The following is a 21,721-nucleotide window of genomic DNA, read 5'->3' on the forward strand; positions in this document are numbered from 1 at the left end:
AGGTAGGACATCCACAAAGTGGTTCTTCGTCTACCTGATTCCTGGTCGAATTGGAGTCTGGAAGTGTTGGTTTTTGAGGAGAGGGGAAAACCAGAGTACCCCGGAGAAAAACCTCTCGCAACATGGATTTATTCACCTGGTCCCTGGTCCTTGGTCCGCGCCATTGTTGAACAAACCGGCCGGCTCAAGTCTGCACGGTCCACGAAAATATATATGACGATAAAATTTCATTGTATCAGTAAAATGTTTTACGCCTCTCCGGAAGAGCACAAGTTTTTACTTGGATTAGATAGAGTGTTTTAATAAACCTCAGTTTATGATTAAGATGATGATGATGTAAGAAAACCAGGCTCTTTCAAATTTTTCATTATAAACAGATTACTATTAGAAATCGTAACTTCGATCATACTAAAATGTTCCAAATATATACAGTTAGTTATATTTTCCTTTACGTGAACATTTTTACGTCCATTATATATTTTCTAACGAGTACTCCCACAGTACTCTTGTTTAAATATTTTCATCGTTGACGACTCGTTTAACCGGCTCTCAGGATCCTAAGAGAGCCCCAAAGGGAAAATAAGCATTGGAACTGTAGGAGAGGTCGCAGAACCTTCCCAGCATGCCACGATATCCTTTCCACAGCCAGCTGATTACCAGGGACTGGGCCAAGTGTATCCGAGAAGAACCGTTCCTGCCGGGAGGCGAGCAAAGCCGTGTGTTTGAATATGAATGTATTCAACTGTTCATCTCCAGTTTCATTCCATACATCACAATTCTTTAAATTAGCCGTCTGTTTGGCGAAGTCCTTGTCATTTATGTCTAAACGGAGCTGGAGGCAGTACGGTTTTCGCCAGCTTCTTCGTATTTTCTTCTGACGGATTTTGGATTATACAGTGATTTCAACATTACATCGGTTCTTCTTCTCTTATGTAAATAGCCAGATATATCCGGGAATTCTAAATCCTCATCTTTGTCTTTGTTGAAATCCAATAGTTTCCGTTTGACTGCTGCAGAGTACTTCCTTTGGCCTTTCTGGACAACACAGTCACCTCTCATATCATTATATATGAAGCCCTTGGCGAAAAGTTTGTTTTCAAGGAAGAGGAAAAATATGGCGACTACAGCGAGGGAAGCTCCGAGAAAAAACACGCCACTAAGTGCACGCACGGTTAATCTTTGATGATGTTCCTCGCTTCTGTCTTCACCTGAAGATACCCATTTCTTATACAACTCACTTGGTCTGTAAGAAACAATGATAATATCTTTAATTTCAGCAAAAGTCGCTCATTGCACTTATTAAGGGAGGCAGATACCATAACAGGGCTTTTAGCACTCGTCCCATGATTTCCTCCCCAGTCCACCAAATCACATTGAACCTTAAATTGAGAGAGGCTTGGGTACTATGTTCACCTTTTAGTAGTTGTACCACCACTCCTAATAATAATAACAATAATAATAATAATAATAATAATAATAATAATAATAATAATAACAACAATTGTATTAGAAGTGCTTCCATGAGGTCGATCTTCGTCTACTAATACTAACTACAATGTGCCCTAACTACAGTTTTAAATTAAAATTCTTATATAAAAAGATGTGTTTTGAAGGATGCTTTGTTTGCTTTCAGCATGGCGTTTCGTGCTGTTTGAGGTAACTGTAAAGGAACTTAGGAGGTAGTCTGTTCTGCTTCAGTTTTCATTTTTGCACTTAGGTACCAGCACTGATTTCGTACCAAACACTTAAGGTATTTTCCACATTAAAAATTCACAATTATTCAATATTTGGAGTTGTATTGTTTGGTCCTTGTGGTCCTTTTAGTTTAGTTAATCTTTGAGGTACACTACAGAGGGAAGAAGAATCATTGCAAACGTGAGGTTTTGAATGATTCCCTTATGCACTCGATGGCCTGAACCAACTTTTTCTCTAATGCATACAACAGGCTATCCATGGGCAAACTTTGATGAAAGTTATTACTTTTTAAACCTTGACTATCCTTTGAAGTAGTGAATCGAAACACACGGAAAAACTCCAGCATTAACCAAAGCCGAAAGGTTACAGTTGAACAGGGTCAGACAGGCAACCTTGATGAACAAAAAACAATCGATTGAAAGTGTTTGTGTCTGGTATTGCTTCGTGTTTACAGGCCCAACATTCAGATTGATCTTCCTTCTCTTTTAATTATTTTCTGCCCAGCAAAATATCTACATCATAGTATCCGATAATGATCGGTAAATATATAGGACTGTTATTGGAAGATCAACAACAAATGCTATCAGCTCCACTCACACATTTTCTGCTTTCATTCTGTTGATGACCAAGTCAAATTTGGGTTTCCATGGAGAGTTCTTTTTAAACGCGTAAGAGTAGCCACTCTCGGCAAAGGGCGCAGAGGCACCTACAACCTGTAGTCTGGGGTACGATACTGATTTTTGTTTGGCCACTTCATAGTCTATGGATAACACTTCACTGATAAAGATATCCAACTGCCTGAAATGAAACAAAAATAGTCAGTACAACTTGTAGACAAAGTCATATATTTTATGGTAAACTGTGTGAGAACGATGTTTGGCTAAAATAGCGGTTAATTTGGTTAATAAGATCCTCCACCCGACCAATTCCTGGCTACCCCTCCTATTTAAAATTAGCGAGGTTAGCATCATTATGGTTTGTTTTCTGGTTAAATAATACTGCTTGTGTTACGACCTAAGACATTTGCTGTCCCGCTTGACCGATCACAAAATTTGTCCCGATGATTGGGATAGCTCAGTTGCTATTCTCCTATGGTTCCAAGCCCAATGTGTGAATTTAATGCACAGCAGCTACTTACACCCTTTCCCCGTCTTTCAAAGACCATTTTACATTACACATTCATGGTAAAAAATATCCAATTTTAAAAAGGGCATAACACTAAGAAAATCTGAAATTACTTTAACTCTAACGCAAATTTTTCACGCAAGCTAGTGACACAAACATGCAAGGAAATAAGGATGGGAGAAAATGCTAGCCTTTGCTGTGACTACCTTAATCTCTATTTAGATAAATAGTGTACCCAATTAGCTAAGATTCACTTGTAATCATTAGATGACAGACTTACTTTTTCTTAACTCGTTCCACTCCATCAGTAAAGTTATCCACCAGGTGCTTCTTATCACGCATGCGTGTGAACATGAACCGCATGGCTGGATCTTCGTTCAGTTCAAAGTAGGAATCAACATAACTTGACTTTACCACCCCGTATGATATCGTGGACTCGCGTGACGTGATCTGAAGAAACATAAAAAAGTTACGAATTCTCAGAAAATGTTTAATGTTTTAGACGAAAATGAAAAGCTACTTGTAGCGGCTTCCTTGTAAGCCTTCATTCGGGAAAACACTTGGGCATAACCTTAGTGATTTCATTGTGGTCCGAAGAGGAAAAGCTGCCGATTTATTTTCTCTTCCTCTCAAGATCGGGAGCTTTCTCGCAAACGGTCTTTTCAAAAGGCTGCGATGAAAACGAAAACGATTTTGGACTACATAAGAAGGTTTCACGATTTTAAAAAAGCAGAGAATACCTTATCTCACTTAAACCTTTCCGTCCTAATTATCCGCGGATGGAAACTGACAACAGCATTTTTTCAGATGTAAACGGAACGCAAGCAGCCTTCCTTATAGTAGCTGTGAGTCATTAATCTTAAAAATTTCATTTTAAAAATCAATGCTTGTGGAAGAATTAGGCAAAATGCAGCGCTGACTGATTGATTTTTGTTTTTTTGTTTTTTTCGTATACAGGGAACTCGTTACTAACCTTAGGATCCCGGATGCCTGTGACTTCAGGTTTAGTGTCGTCAGACAGAAGGTGGGCAGTGAGGTTTGCAGTGTATGACGTCACACACATCAAAGCAAATATTGCCAAAACAACCGCCATTGCACGAGCGCTCAAACTCCTTGGTCGCGAGTCCACGAACTGGTTATCGAAACAAACTCCCCAACAATACCACATACTCTCACTCAGATCAAAACCATTATGATTTTTGGCGCGCACAGATTTATAATGACCATAAGGACTCAACCGGTCCGTGTACCACAGAATTCCCAGGTAAAAGTTCACTACTCCGATCATACTTATCCAGAGATAGGAAGTAAAAGGATGAAAGAAAGAGAAGTCTAGCCTCTCAACTTTTTGTTCTCCCACAAGCACAAGCAAAGCAAGACCAGCGTGCGTCCAGCGCAACGAGAAATCAATCACTTCCGAACGTGCTTCATTTGTCATTAAATCAATGGCGATATCTGCTTTTCCCTCCTGGATGTCACGCACGATTCCATTCCACGTGTTCGCAATGGAATTTTTCGCACCGTAATTCCCGTCTCGTACAAAGTACACCTGCGGTTCAAACTGTAACTCGGTCTTGACGTACCTCAACACGTCAATAGCTAAACCATAACAGCAATATGTGGTGAAATTATCTGTATTTCCAATATATTTCTTACACTCTAACCCCTGATAACATCCTTCAGATGAGTCGAAATCTGCTTTCATGGTCAGCGGCGGGTATTCCACTACTGCAGCTCGCAATCGGGGTATTTCAGAGTTTGCCTTCTCCTTGCCTCTTAACAGTTGATTGGATTGTAACGTTATTCCCTCACTAGTCCACCGCCCTACTTGTAACCAACCCCCCTCATACGATTTTTGGAGATAAAGAATTTCATAAGAAGCGGTTTCTTGATCGTCTTTACCTTGCATGGTGCTTGGAACACTTGACTGAGCCTCTCTCCGGAGTAATCTAAATGCAGAAAACGACAAAGGCAAAAGATAATGAGTGTACATGATCTGTTACACTTTCTGAGTCTTATCGCATCCCCGGTTAGTCTACAACCTTGTCCAGAAGAGTACTTTTAAGTTAAAAATTGATTTTATTTATTTAATTTGGGCGCGCACCATGTATTCAGAACTGACAAACGACCAGCCATGTGCAGTCCAATCTTATAAAGAATTCTGTCCAGTCAGATAATTTTATTCATCCTAAATACCATGCATGGAATGCAGTGATGGGTTTTTAGCGAAAAGTCTCGAATATAGCCCTAACCCTAACCCTAACCGTTATTTTCGCAATGATCGGTTCAACGGGCCAGTTCTGATTTTTGTTAAGCGCATGAAGGTTTTGCTGGTCCCAGCTAATACATCTGCTAGTGATGGGCGGGCTTTTAGTGGTAAATGTAAATATAACCTCTACAAACGAAAGCGTTTACATTCCGATGCCTATCAGTCCATTTGCGAACTTACTAGTATTTAGGAATTGGCGAATTTATTTAGGAAAATATCCGCCTGCGAGCGCTTTCCGTATGGACGAAAGCCGTCGTCTCTAACGTTTATATCTGTTTACTGAGAGGTGTACATATAGTGAGATAAGACCGATCTGAATTTGTTGTACTGAGCTCTGAGCGCTTTTTTTTTTGCTGCGCTATAGTAAGGTAGTTTATGCTTTAATAGAAGCAATTATTTAAGTACTTACTCATACAACTGTTTCCCTTTAGTCCATTTCGGTGACCTAAAACAGTTTGTTGGCCTCCGCAAGTAGTCTAATATGACCTCGTCCTCCATGGAATCATAGGTTCTTTTCACTACTGATAAGTTGTCAATCAACTGTCTTCTCTCAACTTCCTCTTCGTTTGAAAACGACTCTGTTCTAATGAGATATGTGGAGCTAGGAAGTTCGTATAGGTTATGAACGTTTTCCAATGATTTCTTGGACAGAATCCATAAAATATCATCGTTAATTAGGCGGAAGTCTTTGGCAAGCCAAAGAATAAAATGTGCAAGCTTTGAATCACAGTAAAGATATACAGCTTGTGTAGTGCTTGATTTTATCCTCTGTAACTGTTGGATAATTTCTTGCTGTTGAATGTTTGGTGCTCCGAGATGGATGACAGTTAGTGATATGAATTGTTCATCGTCATTGCATTGTTGTAAGGCGAAGCTGTACGAAGTATCGTCACTTACTACAACAAACGCTTTTCTTTTACCGACATAACGCAGTAGATCGCAGAATACAGTGAACTGTGAGGTACTGGATGGAATGTTGCGAACAAAAGTACTGAAGTATTGCTGAAAAAAAAATCAGAATCACATTTCATGAAATATCTTTTAAATGATGATGATATATAATGATGACGATGATAATGATGATGATATATAATGATGATGATGATGATAAAATGATGATGATGATAATGCTTATACTACCTGAATGAAAAAATCTAATAATTAAGCAGTTCTTTCACTTCTTTCTAATGTCTTTCTTCTTGTCAGTAATTAAGCAGTTCTTTCACTTCTTTCTAATGTCTTTCTTCTTGTCAGTAATTAAGCAGTTCTTTCACTTCTTTCTAATGTCTTTCTTCTTGTCAGTAATTAAGCAGTTCTTTCACTTCTTTCTAATGTCTTTCTTCTTGTCAGTCAACCGATCAAAAACTATGACATGATCCACCTAAAGTGACTAAAAAATTGTCAAAACGGTTAAATATCCTTAAAATAGCAGGTGACGCCATCCTAACGAGATTTCACATTATTTTATTCTTGAGACAACGACGAAAGGGCATAACTTAATTGAGGAAAATTTATTCCACCCTACCCCTTTGGACGGCTGCTACGCAGGGTAGCCTCTCTTAATCAATAAGAGAGACCGACTGGTTTATCGCTCTCACTTCAGCTGCACGTGAACGCGTACTGTACTTCGTTTTAACCTTCTCGGTCCACGTGTTAACGGAACCGCAGGTCCGCAGGTCCGCAGGTTCCAAACAACGATTCCCAGGTAGGAGATTTTTGAAAACGCCGGCCTAACGTTTACGTGTGAATGGAAGAAAACGGAGGTTTTGGAATACGATGATCTGATACGTCATATACTACTGTCATTACGGGATGTTATCATATTTCCATCGTTTTAGCGTTCATGTAGACGGGCAAAAACGATTCAAAGACTCTACGTGCGAACCTTTTGCAATATCTCCGTTTTAAAAAACTCCGGATAAGTGTGGAGTGGGCCTTATTTTGGGCCCGTTTACATGTGGACTTGAGGTTAAAAGTGAGGAAAAAAATCCGGATACGTGTGGACGAGATCTTGATCCCTTTCATCTTCTTATCAGTAACTGCAAGATCTGGGTGATTTCACTCTTCCTTTCTTTCTTTCTTTGTATCATTAAGCTTCTCCACGTAAAAAATTGGAATAATTTTGGCAAAAGTTTCCAAGAAAAGAAATTGTATCATTAAACAATGTTTACCAGTTTTTTAACTTCAAATATAACGCTAATGTCAAGAAGCTGTCTGTGCTTTAATCACTTGCAAGCAATTCTTCTTTAACATCACTGCACTTTTCAATAATATGAAATCACTTAAAGAAAAATATCTAGCAAACGTTTTCTGGTTCGTTTTTTGCCTCTGTTCTCCTTCTCAAGTTAAAAAAGCCCCGTAAAATTTTCAATGGCTAAGCGGTAGCTGGACACAGTTATATCCTGTTGGGAGCGAGGATCTAGACGAGAAACAACACAGCTATAATTTATGTATTTGAAAGGGAGATACTATAAATTATTATCGCTCCTGCAATTAATTACTGATCAGTTGGATTTCTAAAAGTCCAAATTACTTTTTCACTCATTTTATTAGCAATAAACTCAAATTGAAGCATGTTGAGACAGGGCAATAATTTCTGAGAACTGAAAAGTTATCATCGAGAAAACTAATTACCAAATGATGAATTTAAATAGCGGAAAACGCCAAAGTACTTCCTGAAGATGAAGAAATGATCGTCGCACTGAACGCAACTTTGTATGCAATTGCGTAAAGAAGCTGAAAAAAAAAAAATTCAGGACTTGAATTCCTGAATTTTTTTCAGGCTTCTTTACGCAATTGCATAAATTGCGTTCACCGTGACGATCATTTCTTCATCTTCATTTCATTTCCGCAGTTCATATATGATTTATTTCATATATCATTAACAAAGTACTTCCTGCCATCCGCAAAGTCAAGCTCTCCCAAACTGGATTTTAGTACCATATACGTACAACGTACATCAAATACGATGCAACGTGTTTGCCCGGAGTATGATTTTCTCTATACGAGAATCGCAAAAGAAGTGTTGAAGTGGAACAATTTTAAGCTTAAAAAAAGCGGCACCTAGTTCAAGGAGATCATGCACAAATTTTCTCGACTTGCATGTAATCTTGAAAGTCATTCACTCCTCGTGGCATAAAAAAAATTACACTATACACAATGTATGCACCTAGCAGATCTTGGTTCCACGAGACATGAAGAACAATCGTAAACGTTTTAGTTAGTTCTTAAAACCTTGTAATTAACATATTTTCTAATGTAGACTTAATTGATATATGACAATTTCCATTAACTTTGAAGAGCACTTCTTACTGAGATAAGAATCAGTAATCTTCTTATTCAAATTTAAAAGGCTTTATGCCTGAAAGTTCAGTAATTCATTGGTTAAAAATTTCTTCACCATTACTTGAAAGACAAGATAAAATTTATCATCGCCAAAAATGAGAAGCAAGCAATTTCTCTTATACTGCTTTTTTTTTCCTATGAGTTGAGACAATCAAAAAGTTAAAATGGCTGTCTCAGTTTAGAGATATTGGACTTCAGAAAGTTCAATCCTTAGTAGGTAGGAAATATATTTATAACTGGTGCCATAGTTGAAAGTAATAAATGTTTTATGGAAGCTGTAGGTTAATAGCAATTCTTTAAAAGTTTGCTATCAGCTAGCTTAAGTTTTAAAACGCTACTGCTTCACAGGATTTTGATAAAATCTATGTTTTCCACGACTTTGATCGATTCTCAGATTCAAATGGCAGCTAGATATCAAAGCCTGGTGTTTACTAAGATTTCGATTCCCAAAAGTTTGGTTTAGCATGGAATGCACTCCCTAAAATTTCGGGTCATCTTTTCTTTTGCTATCGAGTCAAATGAAAACAATTCTTTCTAAGGCACTGGTTTTCTAATCGCATATTCGTAAAAGTGGAATTACACTGAGACAGTTCACATGTAGCTCAACCGAAGTGTAAAAAAGGAAGCTGAACTGAATTATGAAACTGTATATTGAACCATAGACAGCTAACAGAGTTAAAAGTTCTTACACTTGACATACGCTCGACATGCAATAATTATTTTGAGACAAAGAAAATAGCATGCAGTATGCACTTTTACAAGCTAATATAATATTTATGTTTTATCAATTTGCAGAATGAATTATTATCTAAAATGAACAAATAAAAAGCTTTTTCATTGAATTCTAAAATCATCCAAAAAGGAAGAAATAAATGAATTTTTCAAAAAAATAAGTTGTCATAGGAGATGGTGTAATTCAGTGTTGAATATACAAAAAAAACGGATATTCAACATGAGGAACTTCTGCTCTAATTTTTAACCAACATTAATCAATTTCAAAAGAGTGAGTGGTGATATTAATCATCAAAAAGTCTTGAAGGAAATGTACACTTCCTAAGCTCCTTATCACAATACTGCGGACTCATTTTTAAGTTCCTGTCCTTCTCAAGTTTGTGGAAGCTTAACTTCTGCTATGGAAAAATCGGCAAAACTATCATAGCTGCTAAATAATATTTATAATAATCATAAAATCTAAGTGATTTAATCAGTTTCTATAGTCACGGGTGAGTTTCTAAGAAACAATTTACTTTGCTGGATTAATAAGAAAAAATCGCAGCGCTAATTGAGATTTTTAGCGCTCTCGAAGAGAATAAATTAAACAAAGGAAGTTTTATCCCAAAGCACACGAAATTTAACAAGATGCTTTCCCCTTAAGATTGGTTTTGTTCTGTTTCTAGTTAGCAGATCGAATGACATTTTTACACTGAGTGCCTGTCCATTGTTCATCCAAAACCATACAGGCGATCTCTCATGATTTGAATATTTAATCATTTTAAAAATCTTTATCCATCATTTTCTATAAAACTAAAAAATGTTGCCGGAGGTAATGAGCGCATGTCAAAGTTTTAGACGAAATTGGAGACCTCTTACGCGGGTTTCAAGAATATTCAACAATGGTAGATATTGAATTAGACTGGACAAAGAAAAACTTGAAATTATAAATGATATTTCTTCTCTTTCTTACCTTATCCGACGGCAGGAGAGCTTGGTTTATAGTCCCTATGACAGGTAGCTTAAAATACGACGCTAAATGGCCCACAAATCTTGCCAGTTTTTCTTTCCTCGATTGCAGTATTAATACCGTTACATTATCCTGCAAAACGCTGGAGCAAAACTTTCTTGAAATCTCCTCGTACGTTAAACCATGAACGGACAGGATTTTTATTTGTAGAGATGTCTTGGTCAAACTTGTATTGCGGTTGAGGCCATCAACATCTACTAGGATATTTTCCACTGAAGTTTCTTCGAGATTTCTGCGATCCGAAAACAAACCAACTTTCACATTTGTGTGGTGTAGTTGACTCTCAATCGATATAAGCAAATGGCACGTCCAAAATATAAGAAGAAACCTTTTGTAAGTCTCTCTGTGACTGAAGTATTTCATTGGTGTAAGATTCTCAGTTTATGCCTCCAGAACCTCTGGCACATTGAATAAACGACATCCTCACACGCATGCTCAAAACTGACCGTCGTTTCCCACCAATATGACTTTGGGTCCTCTCCTTAATATATGCACTCAAATCCTGCCTACCGCTGCAAAGAGCTTCAAGGAATCTCTGCAAAAAAATTGGAATTAATCTGCGCAGCTGTTACTAATTCATCAACGTTTGTACAACAATATGGTATGTATATGGTAAAACAATATTAATAACGAATTTGATACATGCATATATCTCAGCTCAAGCTAATCTGTTGCATAAGAAGGAAATGGAAATACCATACTGTAAGCTCGTGTATGGCTTTCATTTATGGCAAAGATTGTTGTTTTGTTTTGAGGTAAAAGTCAAGCCATATTAACTATGAGGAAAAACTATTATTATAGTAGTAACAACAAGAACCTAGAAAAGGTAATGAAAAATTAATTTAGCGGCGCATAAGTCAACGACAGGCATTCAATTCAAAATAAGGGAAAAGAGCAAATATTTGAAAGTTCCACTAAACACCAAGTGTAATATTGTTTCGGTGTCTTTCTGACGTAGAAAATAAAATTACGCAAAGATTAAGCGCTGTGCTTTTTCTTTGTGCTAAGTTTATAGCACGTTAACTTTAATTTTAAATTAGCTGGAAATTAATTTGAAGTAGGCAAAGTATGATTCGGTTTTATATCTGTTTACAGAGCTTATTTCTGGCAGTGTGGATATGGGCAAAGCTACCAGCATGCAAAAGGCTTTTCTCTGACATAGGGATGACGATTTTTTTTCTTTTTCAGTTGAAGCGGGTATTATAATTATACACCACTTAAATTAAAGGCAGTTAAGTAAAAACAGCACGTTTTGCAGATTTGTAATTAGTACACAAATTCTCCGAAGGAAGAATTGAGCACCCGGCGGCCCGCTCATAAATTCAAATTAGAAACCATAGCAAAACCACATGAATTTAACTTAATATTGTGTAAAAAGGCAATTTCTTTTAGTATCAGTTTTCTTTTATTTCCAGCAACTTGATTTTCTAAATTTCGTCGAGTGTCTTTGTTAAATTGCGGATATATAAATTAAAAATTTCATATCTGAGGAACTGCTCTAGGTCCTAATAAGTTTTCTGATATGATTTTATTTTTCTGCTTTCAGAACGAGAAAAGCAGTTTTAAAAGATTCTTTATTTCACTGATTTTTATCCTGACTGCGGTCTCAAAAAGTTTGATTCATATTTTTCGCCCAATAAACATATATTTTTTGGTTCATTTCTCTTCATCCTTTTGGCCGTCCCTACTTACCCTAGATTATATGACAAAAAAATCTAATAACAAATAGGAAACTATCATATTATCTGACGATTCACGTATTGAAAAGAATTGAAATTTTTTCTGAAATAAAAGCGTTTAAAATTGTTTCTATAGCTGAAAAACTTGGCAATGGTAATCAAATTTTAAATATTCTGCTGTTGAATGAACAAAGAAATCAGCTTTCCTGCGGTTTTGTTGTATACCAGCTGACTAATTAAAAATCGAGGTCCATAACACAACTTTTCCACCTTCCTTTTTCCTTTTCTCTATAATTTTTTATTCTTCCGGGCTTTATTTGATATACTTATGAGTTAAGCACAGGTGATTTGAGACTGCATGAACTTTGTCAACTCTGTTTGAAATGGATTCTTCACTTATCAAAGCGAAAAACAAAAACCCTCAGCAAGAGTTCTTCCTTATCCACTGGAAATTAGCCACATTACAACTTCATTCAGAAAAAAATAAGGTTTTTCATTATCTTTGAGTGCCAAAAGAACAGAACAAAAATAAACAACTTAGTAGCTTAATTTTCCCCGCGTATGTTTTTGGGGTCATTTCTTGAACTGAATCCTGAGATAACTTTGTTGCTATGAATACACCTGGCAATCCACAGCGTGCTAGATTCGTTTAAAAATAAACTCTGTAATTTCCCAAGATACTTAACGTCATGTTACCTGCACATAGACACTCTGCTTTGTCCTGAGTCTATTTCAATGAATTCTTTTCAGTTTTCCAAATATTATATGTGTATTTTTTGAAATAAAAGCGAAATTCAAACCAAGTTCATCCATTAATTTCAACAGAAGTGTAGATGATATTCTTTCGAGAAATAATTGAAAATTCATCACCTCGAGGAGGTAGTGGTTATGTAGTAATTTGTTAAGTACTAAAATCGCGACAAGCGATTATGAGTTTGTCACAAGTCATCAATGAAGAGACGCAAATTACGTAAACATGGATGTTTTTGATTGAAATGATTTTACTGGCAGGTTGCAAGCAAGATTTGGGTGATAATCAAATCTCTTGGATAGAATGGATTCATAAATTACCTTTTAAAATGTTTGACACAATCCCTCTGTATTTTATTGACTTCTCTCGGCAGAGAAGACTAAAATATCTAAGTTTCAGTAAGCAACATGGAATAATATTCTTCTTTTCATAAAAACTACCGACCAATCACTCTAACTTTAAATGTGCTTGAGGCTCTGATAGCATTTTTTTGGACCCTGGTGTCAAAGCAGTCCGTAAGACGAAAGTGTAATGAACTAAATATATCCTCTCTTATTCAGATTTTAATGTTATTACTTAATTAATTTTTTTTTTTTTTAACAGTTGGTGTGATATCTAACAATCTTTATCGACTTAATAAAGTGTACATGTAGATCAGAGTAGGCATGGCCTCCTAAACTCTCACGCTCAATTCGCTGATGAGAACGAAACATCTTCAACAGCCTTTCAAAAACTCATTAATAATTCATTTAAAAAACCAAATTAATGTTTGATAAGTGTCGTTACGTCCAATTTCTAAATATTAGTGCAAGAATGAGTTGATCGGTATCAGAAATTTTCAAGCCGTTCAAAAAACTCTTAGTCGTGTATAATACACTCCTGCTCGTTTTTTAAACAGTACTTAAAGGCACATGGGCGGAATCGAGGCAGATTATTCTCAGAAACGTGTAATTTATCGTGTCCACTCTGACTATCAAAGAAAACATTCTTAAATATCCAAAAAAAATTGAATCTTTCACTTTCCCAAACTGGCATCAATCACGCGCATGCCCTATGCCTGACTAGGTTCATTTTTGGAGCTTCTCCTGAATACCGCTAACATCAGAAAACTTACATGCGTGCTGATAAAAATTATAAAACAATGTGCAAGGACATCTCAGTTTATCGATCACCTGTTGGTGAGAGAACGTTCCTTGAGTCAATATCCGAAAAAAGTTTACATGTGTCCAGTGAGTCCTTTTTTTGTTCAGCTTGTTTGATTAAAATTGAAGGCAAAACTGATCGAACCGCTAAGGATTGGTAACTTATGATTCATAATTTTGTTTAATCAGCCTGATTGAAAAAAGCTGGCACCTTGATCGCTAACCTCGATATTTAAACAGAGCAAGGTCCTTGGCAATGTCATCAAGTGGGAATCGTTCATTCCTGGTAAGAAATGCGGAAATTATTATTATCGTTTTACCTTCCTCGAATTCAAATGTACTCAAAAGAATTACCCATAGATCAGTAAGATAAGCCTCGTGATACGAAGCGGGTACTATAACTAAAGGATCTAAGAACTGAAAAATATCGCCCTGAGGTTCTTTCATGACGTTGTACATGGATAGCTATCCGTAAATGTAAACCATTGTGAACAAGACAACACCCTTTAGCTGCCGGAGGCTGCTTGGAGATTAGATAAGAAATGAGTAGGAGATAAATTCTTTTAAGAAATTACCTTAATAGGAGCCAGTTTGTAGGCATAGGTTACACAGTAACTACTGACTGCCTTATGGTACATTGAATGGTCAGACTAAACTTTTAAAATTGGAAAAAGATTATATTTCAATCGTTACAGTTTATAAATCTAAAGTGAAAAATTCCAATGTTTTCTAGGCTATAATGCTGTATTTCAACAATCTTCCGCAATCAAAGGCAATACCACGAGGCAGAAATCGACACCTTGCAAATCTATGACATCAAGGAAACATCAATGAAGACGTTAGTGTGAAAAATAATACACATTTCCCAAACTAGAGATATTCGAAAATAAATAGACCAGTTCAATTTGTAGACTAGTAGTTTTCATTGGCCTGATGAAGTGTTGCAAGTAGAGTGCGTGACGGTCAAGTACAAAGCTACCATTATAAACATATCCATGACACCATAGTTAGTAAAGGAAACTGGTTATGAAAGCCGTCAAACATCAAAGTTGAAAACAATGGTGCTGTAGTTTGTGTTGGAAGCTTCCTGACCGTGCAAAATCCCGCGTTTTTTATCACAAATTGTGAATGAATAGAATAGTATAAGATGGAATAATCTATTTAATGTCGAATACGTAGGAATTGTTTGCCAGAGGCTCATGTTAAAAACGCTCGACAAACTAAAAATACAAAACAAGTTAAAATGTGAATTATGCATATAAAAATATAAAAAACCTAAACTATTAAGTACATCGTAATTTTGGGAAAATTTTTTGAGAAACTATTTTTTTGACGAAAAAAAACTAAAAAACCTAGGTACATGCAATTAAAAATAGTTTAAAATGGACTAATCTTTATAACAATTATTCCACGAGTGCGCGTTGGAGATGAGATGGTAGGAAGCTACCTACGCGCCTCGTTGGCTATAATCCTCTCATATCCAACAAGCGCGAGTGGAATAATTGTTTCATTAAAAACGCCCACAAAATATCCAGAATTCTTCCCGACTTCATTTGTGAAAAAAACCAATTTTCAGCTTGTTTTTAATTTTGAGCACACGCATACACTTTCCATATTTGGAGAGCATGGTATAATGGCTCATACACCATGATGGCTAAGCCAATCAGAGCTCTAGAATTGCATTATCCAATGATTTAGTTTTATTAAATACAGTTCATACACTGGCACCCTGTAAATTAACATTATTCAGGCGAGCATAGGCGTACGGGCCGGGGGGACGAGGGGGGCTGCAGCAAAAGTCATAGGTAGCCGAATTACCTAGATTCAGTAATGTCCTGATCGCATAATGATTGGTACGTTCGATGTTATTTTTCGAGGCTTTAGATATGCCCAGAGGTAGTGGGCAACATTATTCTAAATGCGGTAACACGTAGGCTTTATAAAGAGAAATCTGAACGTCCAAAGGAACTAAGCGCTTTAAATACTCCGTGGTGCGGCTATCTTAGCATACGCTTTTTTCAGCATGATTGCAACGTGGGGCTTGAAAGACAAATCTTGAGTTGGTTCAATTTCGATGGACTTGTCAGCAGCCTTGTCACCAATAAAAAGATTGTATGGGTACTGAGATTTTCCCAGTGTCATTGCCTGAGTTTTAGTAGCGTTTACTTGCAGTTAATTCTCAGTGAACCAGAGGATTAATCTCTCTATGTCTTAATTCGGTGTAGATTCAAATTGTCAGGGGCTCTCATGGGCTATATATTGCGTTGTGTCATCAGCATACAGACGTAAGGAGGAAGATCCAGCTCAGTGAGCAATTGACATCATTCACGAAGATATATAAAAAAAGCGGACGTAGAAGGCTCCCTTACGTCACTCCACAGCGAAGAGGCAGCCAGTCTGACACCTTCCCGTTACATTTTACTCGTTAAAAACGGCCTGATAGATATGATTGAATCAGTTTTATGTCAGAATCGTAAACGCCGAAAGCTTTCAGTTTTGCTAATAATACATTATGGCAAATCGAGTCAAACGCTTTGGAAAGGTCAATAGCGACCACTGCCACATCTTTTTTATTGTCAAGAGCCTGGCGCCAATCATCAGTTAGCTTTAATAAAGCGGAACAGCAAGAATGCCCAAGCAGGAGCCCTGACATGTTATCCGAAAAGACTGGTGTGAATACGCTGTGTAATTGATCAAATTTTAGTTTCTCAAACACCTTGTGTATAACTGACAAGACACTAATAGGGTGATAATTCTTCTTACATGTTTCGGTTTCTTTCTTATGAAAAGGGGTGACGTTACTAAGTTTCCATTGACATGGCCACTCGCCTACGTCGATACAATAATTAAAAAGTTTAGTCATAATTCCGATGTTTCTATTCAGGTCAGTAAGTTCAAAATGATAGGATTGCTACTGAACGTTGTGCACGGTCAGGTCCAAAAAAGCTAACAAAAACATATAACATGAGTCTGACATACGTAATGGTAGTTGAACGGGTTAAATCATTGATATCTCGATCACCTATTTATAAAAAGCAACGCGACTTGACATCTTAACAACTGCAAAAATCTATCAGTTAAATACATACAACAAAGTGAATCTGCAATATCGAATCTATTTAACCGCAGAGTCAGTAATTGCGTCAATATTCTGAGAAACGTAATGCCTCAACACACCACGAAACAGTATTTCCTCCGCAACAATATTTTCACGTCCTACATTATCGACGGTCGAGTATTCTTCAGAGTATTTGTCCTTGCTGTCCTTTTGTGTCTTAAATACGAAGAAGAAAAACGGCTTGCAGTTTTTGACTCTCAGTGCTTCGCAACCTCGAGTAATAAGTTTTGCCTCACGGTAGAAGCCAATAAAAGGCCATTGTTATTTAATTGGGCACAAATGTAAAGATGCTCCATTATTAATGCGGAAGGAAAAGATATAACCCAGACTTTTTAAGTTTGTCCGGAGTAGGATAGATTAGTAAGCGAGCGGGCCTTACATTGTCTTATCGAGTTCTTGCTGCATTAAAACCAGGCTTTGTTGGAAGATTGTCAGTTTTAAAATTCTTATTGACTTTCTCAAATTTTTACATAATTAGTTCGTAGTAAATTCAATACTTAATCTCTGCTAAATTCATTTAGATTTTGTTTATACAAAAAATGCACAACAAAACTGCCCACTTTGTTGACCAACAAACGCCCGAGAGCGGATACTGCTTAATTTTGATTCTATAATTACTGTAGTGTCTCGGCACAGAAGAACAGAAAACAATACTTTTTTGGCTATACTTTTCACATCTAATCCCAAAGGACAGAAAGTAATTGAATTCGTCTTATAAAATAGAAATGGATTGAAGATACAAAACATTCGCAAATTATGTAAGTTAAGCCACTGAATTTTCTCTTTGCATCAAAACTAAGCGTTATTTCTGGTAGCGGACCACAAATTATAGTGTCAGGAAGAAGTGGGGTGGAATATGACTTGTCACCTTATCATTTTTACCATGAAGAAAAATTTTATTTGTAAGCTGATCATGAAATACAATGTTGATTTATACAACAAAACAAAAATCAACGATGAGTTTGTTAATTCATCTTGTGTATTCGTCCCAAATATTAAACTTCGTAGTTTGCCAGCCAAGTCAAACCCAAACTCTCACATTTTAAAATTAAAACATTAGCAGTACTTTTCTCGGATATCTTACGGTTTCATTCTTTGATCATTTTAAGGTAGAGCCGACTACAATCGAGGGATGAAGTTTATTTGCGATAGTTCGAAGGAATTTAGTTCGGTTTACAGTGCCTAAAAAGTGAAAACCGGCGACTCATCGTTGCAAAAAGCTAGCTTAGAATTATAATTAGACAAATCTGTTCCTTAGTCTACATAAAAACCTTTGTAACAATAATTTTAGTAAACTTTTGTCGTATATTCTTACCTTTCATTCCCGTTTTGCTTTCGTCATCGTATACTGCAAACGAGAGAAATAACATACAACACTGTCTTCGCCGTGATTCCCTAAATTCGCCTTCTGGTGATTTCGTTTTCCAATGAATATACAGTTTATGTTTAGTTCATAGCTATTTTTCTTAGTCTTAAAACATAATGAAAGCTCGCACGATTTGAGCTCGTGCCATGAGCGCAGTAATGACCAATTCTATGCATGTTTTAGTCACTAATCTCTCATGGGAAAACAACGCGCGAGCACTAACTGCTGGGCTTAACTGTTTTGTAATTTATGTGTGCGGAGAACAAATTGCCTGCCTCCGATCGGACGTCTTCACTTCGTAAAAAGACATTTAGATCAACATAATTATTGTTCATTGGCCGAGACTTTTAAATCGTTTAATTGATAATTTTCATATTATCTGTAAATACGTTTATTTTATTAGCTTTATGTCAGTTACAGCATACAATGTTGAGACAGCGCATTCGTATTCTAGAATTCATGTGTTAAAAGGCTTCGATGACTCGTTCCAAGTTCATTTTTCCTCGCCCTGATTTTTGTATTCGAAAACGCATTAATCTACCGAGATACTCTACCACCCTTTGAAATAGTTTTAAAAAAGCTAAGCTCCTGGAAACGAATGCTGTACTTTGCAAAGAGTCTTTTGAACCCATTTTAAACGATTAAAGAACCTTTGAAGGCATATGGTAATACTTAAGCTACTCGTGTAAGAACATCAGTAACTGATCCCGGTTAAAAGCCGGCTTGCACTTAGAAAACCTCATAGCCTTTACTCTGTGGCATGTTTTAAACTATTAAAACCCTGTATTAGTTTTTTGTTACTTGTTAATATTTCTGTTTTCTCGCGTTTTTTTTTTTACTCGATACAAACTGCCTTCCTTACTAAAAGAGAGTGGTAGAACACACTTTTCCTGCGCCCAAGAGGCTCACAAAGACACGCCCATCGCTATAATCGGGTTCACAGACACTGAGATACCCCTTCTCTTAACAATCAGGCTCTACTCATTAAACAGGCTGATCTTATGATCGGACTCCCAAAGATGCCCATCAGCCTCTGCATAAACATACCCAAAAAGATGCCTACTTATTTTACAATCAGGTTCCAAAGATATACATTCAGTTTATAATCAGGCTTACACAAACACCCATCACTTACTGGACAATCGGGCTCGCAAAGAGGCCCCTCCACTCTAAAATCGTGCTCACGTAGGTACTCTTCTATCACTTTATAATCTGACTCACACAGATAGCCAACACTCATTAGACAGCTGTATACACGGGCTCATACAGATGCCCATCACTCATTGTATAAACGGGCTCACAAAGACGCCACCCGCCTCCCCACTCTAAAATCACACAGGTACTCTTCTATCACTTTATAATTTGACTCACACAGATAGCCAACACACATTAGACAGCTGTATACACGGGCTCATACAGATGCCCATCACTCATTGTATAAACGGGCTCACAAAGACGCCACCCGCCTCCCCACTCTAAAATCACACAGGTACCCTTCTATCACTTTATAATTTGACTCACACAGATAGCCAACACACATTAGACAGCTGTATACACGGGCTCATACAGATGCCCATCACTCATTGTATAAACGGGCTCACAAAGACGCCACCCGCCTCCCCACTCTAAAATCGGGCTCACACAGGTACTCTTCTATCACTTTATAATTTGACTCACACAGATAGCCAACACTCATTAGACAGCTGTATACACGGGCTCATACAGATGCCCATCACTTACTGTATAAACGCGCTCAGAAAGACGCCACCCCCCTCACCACTCTAAAATCACACAGGTACCCTTCTATCACTTTATAATTTGACTCACACAGATAGCCAACACTCATTAGACAGCTGTATACATATAAACGGGGTCACACAGACGCCACCCCCCTCCCCACTCTAAAATCGGGCTCACACAGGTACCCTTCTATCACTTTATAATCACCATAACGAACATCTAAAGGACAAAATAACTCATCCCCAGCACGGGTTTTTAGGGAACCACTCATGTGTTACTCAGCTTCTATCTGTTCTGCAGAAGATCGGTGAATATTTAGACAAGAACATGCAGACGGATGTTATTTACTTGGACTTTGCAAAGACTTTTGACTCCGCTGACCACAACATCCTTCTTACCAAACCGAGGGCATACGGTGTCTCTGGTCAAGTTTTAAACTGGTTTGAAGAACTACCTGAGTGGGCGGGTCCAACGTGCTGTGTGTTGCACTAAGCGTTACGAGAAGAAATAAGCCCTTTTGTTACAGTTACAACCTTAATGGCGTACACTTTATGCGAGTTACTGAGGAAAAAGATCTCGGAGTCCCCATTACTAACTCCCTCTCTTTGGACACCCACATCCATTACGTCGTCTCCAAGGCCAACAAGCTCATTGAGCTTCTGAAGAGGACCTGCCCTCTCCTAACGTACGTCAATGTGAGCAGGACGCTCTACCTGTCTCTGGTGAGGCGGTCCCAGTTGAGGTACGCCACATAAGTGGGGTCCCAAACCAGTACTCGTTAAAGGCGAAGATCGAGCGAGTTCAAAGGCGAGCCACGATGAACTGTTCATCAGACCGGGGTGGACGAAATGTCATATAAGGAAAGACTTGTCAAGCTAAACTTTCTGTCTCTTGTTTTGGGGAGGAACTTAAGGATCGAGTTTTTTACTGCAGATGTCTCTTTGGCTCTACTGACATTATTGTACTTGTACATACATCGTTTATTTCTCACGGCCTTACCAGACAAAGTAATCCTTTCAATCTTAAAACTCCTCTTTGCAGAACCAGTACCTTTAAGGTTTCCTATTTTAATCGTATTACTAAGTTATGGAATTTTGTTAGTTCACTAAGTCCCCTAGTAGTTTCTCTAGTACGCAAACTTTTAAGCAGTTTGTTTATAAAACTATGTTCACCACTCTGGTTAACACTTATGAACTGGAAAGATCTTGCACGTGGACATTAGTGTTGACCTGTCCCTGTCACAGGTCGAAGTGACTGTACCTACCACATCCACTTTCCGGTACTTTCTTATTTACTTTTGTTGTTAACATACATTTAGGGTTTGAATTAATTTTTTGTCAAGGGTAAATAAGCCACTTATCAGCAATGAAATTGAAATTGCAATCGTAAGTAACAGCAGGGCGGTGCCTTGCATGAGTCTAGGGTCCAGTTTGATCTTACCCTTTTGGGGATCAGCAATTGTTTTTTTAATTATTTTTGGAACTATATTAATTACTTTTATTTCTTTGATTATATGTCTTCTTGTAAATTCTATCATGATTACATTCTAGCCCCAATAAAGTGTTAAAAAAAATATAATAATACTAATCTGACTCACGCAGATACCCATCACTCATTAGACTGTATACACGGGCTCACACAGATGCCCACTGACTTATAACCGGGCTAACGCAGATATCCACTCACTTGTTATTCACTTGATAAGCGGCCCACAAAGATACCCATAAATAACTTGATAACTGGGTTTACA

General features: G+C 37.3%; 1 protein-coding gene across 1 annotated transcript; it reads right to left on the reverse strand.

Annotated features, from left to right (window-relative positions):
* Positions 1 to 519: 519 nt before the first annotated feature.
* LOC140929891 (glutamate receptor ionotropic, NMDA 1-like) lies at positions 520 to 10,568 on the reverse strand. Its single transcript, XM_073379589.1, has 6 exons — positions 10,119 to 10,568; positions 5,499 to 6,091; positions 3,794 to 4,769; positions 3,101 to 3,270; positions 2,293 to 2,493; positions 520 to 1,243 (listed from the first exon to the last, which is right to left on the reverse strand). The coding sequence occupies exons 1-6, from the start codon at positions 10,536 to 10,538 to the stop codon at positions 823 to 825; spliced, it is 2,781 nt and encodes a 926-aa protein (XP_073235690.1). The 5' UTR covers positions 10,539 to 10,568; the 3' UTR covers positions 520 to 822.
* Positions 10,569 to 21,721: the final 11,153 nt, after the last annotated feature.

This window comes from Porites lutea, chromosome 3, assembly GCF_958299795.1.
Source record: "Porites lutea chromosome 3, jaPorLute2.1, whole genome shotgun sequence".
NCBI lineage: Eukaryota > Metazoa > Cnidaria > Anthozoa > Scleractinia > Poritidae > Porites > Porites lutea.

What these genes read in the sequence shown, in the direction of transcription:
- LOC140929891 (XM_073379589.1), bottom strand. Translation starts at nt 10,538, where the DNA reads ATGAAATACTTCAGTCACAGAGAGACTTACAAAAGGTTTCTTCTTATA. An exon ending in CTCTCCTGCCGTCGGATAAG is followed by an intron (nt 6,092 to 10,118) that starts GTAAGAAAGAGA and finishes TTTTTTTTTCAG; the next exon opens with CAATACTTCAGTACTTTTGT. An exon ending in AGAATGAAAGCAGAAAATGT is followed by an intron (nt 1,244 to 2,292) that starts GTGAGTGGAGCT and finishes TGTTTCTTACAG; the next exon opens with ACCAAGTGAGTTGTATAAGA.